This window comes from Dermacentor variabilis, chromosome 3 (assembly GCF_050947875.1).
Source record: "Dermacentor variabilis isolate Ectoservices chromosome 3, ASM5094787v1, whole genome shotgun sequence".
Classification (NCBI taxonomy): Eukaryota; Metazoa; Arthropoda; class Arachnida; order Ixodida; family Ixodidae; genus Dermacentor; species Dermacentor variabilis.
In genome coordinates this window covers 208,762,652-208,768,651 of record NC_134570.1, presented here as the reverse complement: position 1 = coordinate 208,768,651, position 6,000 = coordinate 208,762,652, and the positions used below count along the sequence as shown (strand labels likewise).

At 49.0% G+C, this 6,000-nt stretch overlaps 1 protein-coding gene across 1 annotated transcript; it reads left to right on the top strand.

Moving 5' to 3' along the window:
* Positions 1-1,213: 1,213 nt before the first annotated feature.
* LOC142574410 (galactosylgalactosylxylosylprotein 3-beta-glucuronosyltransferase 3-like) lies at positions 1,214-4,069 on the top strand. Its single transcript, XM_075683500.1, has 5 exons — positions 1,214-1,466; positions 1,792-2,076; positions 2,441-2,449; positions 2,813-2,925; positions 3,166-4,069. Exons 1-5 carry the CDS (start codon positions 1,299-1,301, stop codon positions 3,452-3,454), a joined length of 864 nt encoding a protein of 287 aa, XP_075539615.1. The 5' UTR covers positions 1,214-1,298; the 3' UTR covers positions 3,455-4,069.
* Positions 4,070-6,000: the final 1,931 nt, after the last annotated feature.

Sequence of the window (6,000 nt, the reverse complement as noted above, 5' to 3'; positions counted from 1 at the left end):
CTTAAATTATTGCACGCCATCTTGTTCAACCGCCTCCCTCGCCGACGCCGGGTACATCGTCTATTGTCTTTTCGTGACAATAGCATAATTTAATGGGGCACTAAGATTGGGCACTCCAAACTTTCTTTTTCGCATTAGCGTAGAGCATTCCAGCGCTGAATTCGCGAAAGCTTTTGTTTGCAACAGTTATTCATGATTGGTTGAACCGTCTTCGCCAATTTGTCCGACATAACGATTGGTTGGCACTGGTACCCAGTTTTATCGTAAGAACTTCTTTGTTAATACGGGTTCCCGTCCTCACTATTGTGAAAAAGGCTCTTACAAGTTTGAAGGAAGCTAAGATAAACAGTGTCGTCTAATATGCGTTCTCGGCGCTAGTACACTGTAGCACTGGCTGATCGGTGCGGCGGTCCGCGGGATGCGTCACAAGGAAAATAAGCTGGTAAGGAACCTGGAAATGAAGTATCAGGCAGCCGAAAGCGTAGGTTTGCATAGTAGAGGCACATCGAATGGAAAAGTGAAGTACTTACGATAGCTTACGCTAGCACAAGCCCCCAAAAATAAACGATCCACATCTTTGTCCAGTTGTTTGAGCGTAGCTCACCTTTGAGCTTGCCATTCTGCCGCCAAAACCAAAGACGGATGTGACATCACGGACGCGAAAAACAAAGAATGAATCGACATCCCGGACGTGACGTTTGGGTGAACCTAACGCCGGCGTTCCGTCGACCGGGTGAACGCAGACACTTTCCCAACACACTGGTCACAGGTAGCCGCTAAAGCACGTCGGCGTTGTCTTCTAATGGGCCGCTCTACTGGTATTCTGCCGTGGAAGTGATGTTTGCGCTTACTTTAAAAACGGGCTAATGACAACTTGCACAAACTTGGTACAGCCGCGGCCCAAGCTCCTTGTGACTCTGATCAGCGATTTCCATCTGGAGCACACATGTGATCGCTGCCAATGGTCGCCTAAATCTGTGGTCGCAACAGGTTCTTGACAGTAGCCGTCTGCGTTTTCGTCGCCTGGCTCGTTGTGCAGTTGAGTGAGTTCCTTCATTAAGTCACAATGTACAGAAACAAAGTGAGTTCTCAATCTCTGTACACTTTTCTTCTGTTTCTCAGTCACGACACAGCAATGCCTCACTCAAAGCCGAACCAACGTAGCCTCGGGAAGCTGGAAGCACTCCTGCCTACGGAAAATTGTAAAAAATCCATCGTCTCTTTTTTTTTGTCTTCTTTTTTTTCAGTTTTCTTCTCTTGTGTGCTGTGACTGGTCCGCACAAGGCACTTTCTTTATCATGCAGGTCGACAGCTTAGTGTCGTCGGGCGTTCATTCAGACTGCATAGCGGCGGTCGAGAAACTTGCCGACGGCCAGCGGCAGCGGGTCATTTATGCAATAACGCCCACGTACACACGTCCTGTTCAAGAAGCCGAACTGACGCGGCTTTCTCATACATTTCGTCTGGTAAGTCGCTGAACACGTTAATCTCAGCTTTATGCGTCGGCGCAAGGAAAACAAATCGAACGCGTTTTTGTTGGGCTGGTACTAGCTAATTCTGTTTTGATCCAAGTGACAACGCCTAGTGGCACGTAGAACGGAATACGTACTACTCTAAACTGAGAGGCAGCATTTAACGTACTCGGTGCACATGATTTTTTTTCCACTGTGACCAAGAATGTGCGTGAAGGCCATGTAGATCAAATCCTAGTGGACTCAATACTTGCATATCAAATGCTTTAGACTCACGTTGAAAAACTCCACTTCTGTTTCTCAATCGTGTCTTCCTCAGGTCCCGTACTTGCACTGGATCGTTGTAGAAGACTCAACTGTCCGAACAGCTTTGGTGTCAGACTTATTAGCTCGTTGCGGTGTGGCCTTCACCCATCTGTATGCTGCTACACCAGCTGATCGCAAGCTGAAGCCTGAAGACCCCAGCTGGCTTCTTCCAAAGGGCGTCCTCCAGAGAAATGAAGGCCTACGCTGGCTTCGAACCAATGCAGAGCATCTGGATCCCAATGGCATAGTCTACTTCGCTGATGATGACAACACTTATGATCTACGTCTGTTTGACGAGGTAGACATTATAAAATTTTGGGGAGATCACATTTGCAGATGATTTGCACTCTCTTTAATGTTTCCTAATGCATGGAAGGCGGCAACTATGTTCCTAAAATTTGACTTGTCATGCTAGCAAGTCAGTGTTTGAAGGTGGCAGGATACTTTGGCTGGCAAAAATGAGCTTGGACTTACATATAGACTTACAATTTTTCAAAGAAATAGAGCTGTGCAACTGTGGAACTTGACCTCACACCGAGCAGGAGTGAGGTCAAGGCATTTTATACTTCTTTGACATCTTTGTCAAATTTCCATACCCTAATCCCCCTCAATCTTGTAAGCATAGTGCACCTCTAGACACATGCACAAATGCCAAGGGAGAGATGCATGAGGTCTGTTCTTACAGCAACGATGGCAAACCAATTGGCCCAACAATATCTCCTCTGCAATCCCTCGTGTTCACCTTGAATTGCTAGTTTCTGTTTGGTGGCAGAGACTTGCAAGTAACACACAATTTATTGTGATTTATTCTGCACACTTTACCTTATGCTCATTGTTAGTTTCCACTACGTAGCTCCCAAAGTGGCTAACAATATTTTTGCATGCATGTAGTCACATCCTGCAAGTTTTAGAAGTGATACATCCTGCTTTGAGAGCCCTTCTGGCCCCAATTCTATGTAGATAGGTGAGGCATGAAATTTTCATTACTTTATACAATATAATGTAAACGAACTGATGTTTTGCTGATGCGAAAGAATGTCAAAGTGTCTGTTAGGCCTGTGGGTTTGGTTGGAGGCTTGATGGTTGAGCGGCCGATTATTAGAGACAGTCATGTTGTCGGCTGGAACGCTGTCTCGAAACCATACAGGTGAGAACACCCACACTACTCTCCACAAATAAAAGAAACAAATGTTTCATGTCTTTATGGCCGGATTACTTACTCCAAGTTATGAGCCTTTACATAAGCTAACACCACAGGACTGCCATCATAGACTAGCTATATCAGTAGCAGCTCTAACTCCTGCACTGCATTATAAAAGCACAGAACAAGTTATGCCTGACATTCCACGCTTACAGTGCCCCTGCTTTTTTTTTCTTTTTCTTCCAGGCGTTATCCCCTCGACATGGCAGGTTTCGCCGCGTCCCTGCGGCTACTTCTTGACAACCCTGACGCCCAGTTCCGACTTCGGCTTCCCCGTGGTCAGCAGGAATCTTACTTGCTGAAGCAGCTTCTGTCTGGGCCAGAGGAGTTGGAGCCTCGTGCTGGAAACTGCACTCAAGTTCTTGTGTGGCACACTCGCACCGAGAAGCCCAAGCTAGATCAGGGACGCCCCGGCAAGGCTGGAAACATGAAACAACCAAAGCAAGCCGCTGCAAAGCCACGCCTCCAGGCGTAGGTGCCTTGTGAAACGACTGATGTTTGTGTGTGTTAAAACAGTGCAGCACAGGACACTTGGTTGTATGCCAGCAAGCGCCTGTGCTCAACATATGCTTGGACTACAGTTATGCTCGATTATTTAGGCAACAGACCCTTCAGCTTTCGTGCAAAGAGACATAACATTGCTCTACTGTTGCGATGAGCACCTGGAGTGGTAATCTAGGTCAATCACTTTTGGGGCTATGTGCACTTTCATGATTTTTTTTGCGTGGCTTGGCATCAGACATTAGTGTCTACAAGGAATATCATTCTTTGCACTGTGCCAGCATGCCCAGAACTGTGCGAGATACTGTTGCCCTCAGATGCTGACGTGCTGGTGCTGAGTAATTTGGCCATACCCACAAAAGTAATTGACCGAGAATAATGCCCTTGTTTGTGCAATGGTGCTCCTGCCGCCCATTTAGTCAGCATATACATACAATGACGCAAGCAATGCTGATGAAGTGTTTGTCCAAGGGCAAGTTTCTTTTTGCTTTTTTTTGCATCTCATTTGGCTTGTTTAGATAATGGTTACTAGTCCAATTAGGCTTTTTTTTAATCTCTGAAGGTCACAGATTGAGAATATGGCTTTGCCTTCGATGATGTTACGGGAAGGAAGAAGCGTTCGTCTATTTACAGGTAGCTTTTAATGGCTGAGCCAACAAGCGTAGAGCATCGATCTTGCTAAAACACTTCTTCGTCGTCTCCAAGACCACCATCAGCGTCGTCTTCTTTCCACAGTACCGACTGTGACATCACCCCCGTCGGAAAAAGCACCTGATTGGTGCGGCTCATCGGTCGAAGAAAGGTAAGGTTTGAGACGGCTGACGTGGATGATGTCAGAGAGGGGTGAAGGCACCGTGGCATTCAGCGGAGACACTTCATATGTGACAGGGGTCACCTGGCGAAGGTTGCGGTAAGGGCCATAGTATCGCGAGAGTAATTTCTCGGAAAGACCAACATGCCGAGCTGGATACCATACTAGCACAAGAGCGCCTGGTTCGTAGTTCACGTCGTGATGACGCTTGTCGTAACGGTACTTCTGGCGTGTCTGGGAAGCAGACAGACGAATGCGGGCAATCTGGCGTGCTTGGGTCGCTGTGGCTATTACATCCCGAGTGTACTCTTTCGGCGAGTCGAGCGTGGTCGAGAGGAGTGTCTCGAAAGGCAAAGTCGGCTCACGGCCGAAGAGGAGATAGAAGGGTGAATAGCCAGCTGTGTCGTGGCGCGAGGAATTGTAGGCGAACGTGACAAATGGTAGAGCAATGTCCCAGTCGCGGTGATCGGAGGAAACATACATTGCGAGCATGTCCGTTAATGTGCGGTTCAGGCGTTCGGTAAGACCGTTAGTTTGAGGATGGTAAGCGGTAGTAAGTTTATGTTTAGTAGCACATGATCGAAGTAGGTCGTCTATGACTTTGGCAAGAAAGTATCTGCCACGATCGGTGAGAAGTTGACGAGGTGCACCGTGGTGCAAGATAACGTCGTGAAGCAAGAAATCAGCGACGTCTGTAGCGCAGCTGGTCGGTAGGGCTCTAGTAATGGCATAGCGAGTTGTATAGTCCGTAGCGACGGCAATCCACCTATTTCCGTCCTTGGATATAGGGAATGGTCCAAGGAGATCAAGGCCAACGCGAAAAAAAGGGTCGGCCGGTATATCCAAAGGCTGCAGCAGTCCGGCAGGAGGCACAGCTGGTCTTTTTCGGCGTTGACACGACTCACACGCGGCAACATAGCGCCGGACGGAGCGGTTGAGACGCGGCCAGAAAAACCGTCGCCGAATTCGGTCATAGGTCCGCGTGACGCCAAGGTGTCCAGCGGTGGGAACGTCGTGCAGTTGCTGCAGTACAATCGTTTGCAGATGAGACGGAATGACGGTTAGGAGCTCGGGCCCATCGGGGTGCATGTTGCGGCGATACAGGATGCCATTTTTTAGTACGAACATGTGAAAGGATGGGTCAGACGGAGCAGAGAGCAGGCGTTCAATAATGGGGCGTAACGACTCGTCGCGTCGTTGTTCAGCGCCAATGTCTTGCAAGGCTGAGAGGGAAAGAACGCAGATCACTGCGACATCCACTAAACCGTCCGGTACATCGACGGGATGACGAGACAGGCAGTCGGCGTCCTGATGTAGATGACCCGACTTGTAGACCACAGTGTAGGTGTATTCTTGCAGCCGTAGGGCCCAGCGGCCGAGGCGGCCGGTGGGATCCTTGAGGGAAGAAAGCCAACAAAGGGCGTGGTGGTCGGTTGTAACTGTAAATGGTCGTCCATATATGTACGGTCGGAACTTGCCCACCGCCCAAATGAGGGCGAGGCACTCGCGCTCAGTAATCGAGTAATTGCGCTCGGCGGGAGAGAGGAGGCGACTGGCGTAGGCGATAACGCGGTCGTGCCCACATTGGCGTTGAGCTAAAACTGCACCGATTCCGTAGCCACTGGCGTCAGTGCGGATTTCTGTCGGAGCGGAGGGGTCAAAATGGGCGAGAACAGGAGGTGTAGTAAGCCGCGTGATGAGCTGCGAGA

Bases quoted from the DNA above. Each gene is read 5' to 3' on its own strand.
- LOC142574410 (XM_075683500.1), top strand. From the start codon at position 1,299: ATGCAGGTCGACAGCTTAGTGTCGTCGGGCGTTCATTCAGACTGCATA. The intron at 1,467-1,791 runs GTAAGTCGCTGA...TGTCTTCCTCAG, and splicing joins TTTCTCATACATTTCGTCTG to GTCCCGTACTTGCACTGGAT. The intron at 2,926-3,165 runs GTGAGAACACCC...TTTTTCTTCCAG, and splicing joins GCTGTCTCGAAACCATACAG to GCGTTATCCCCTCGACATGG.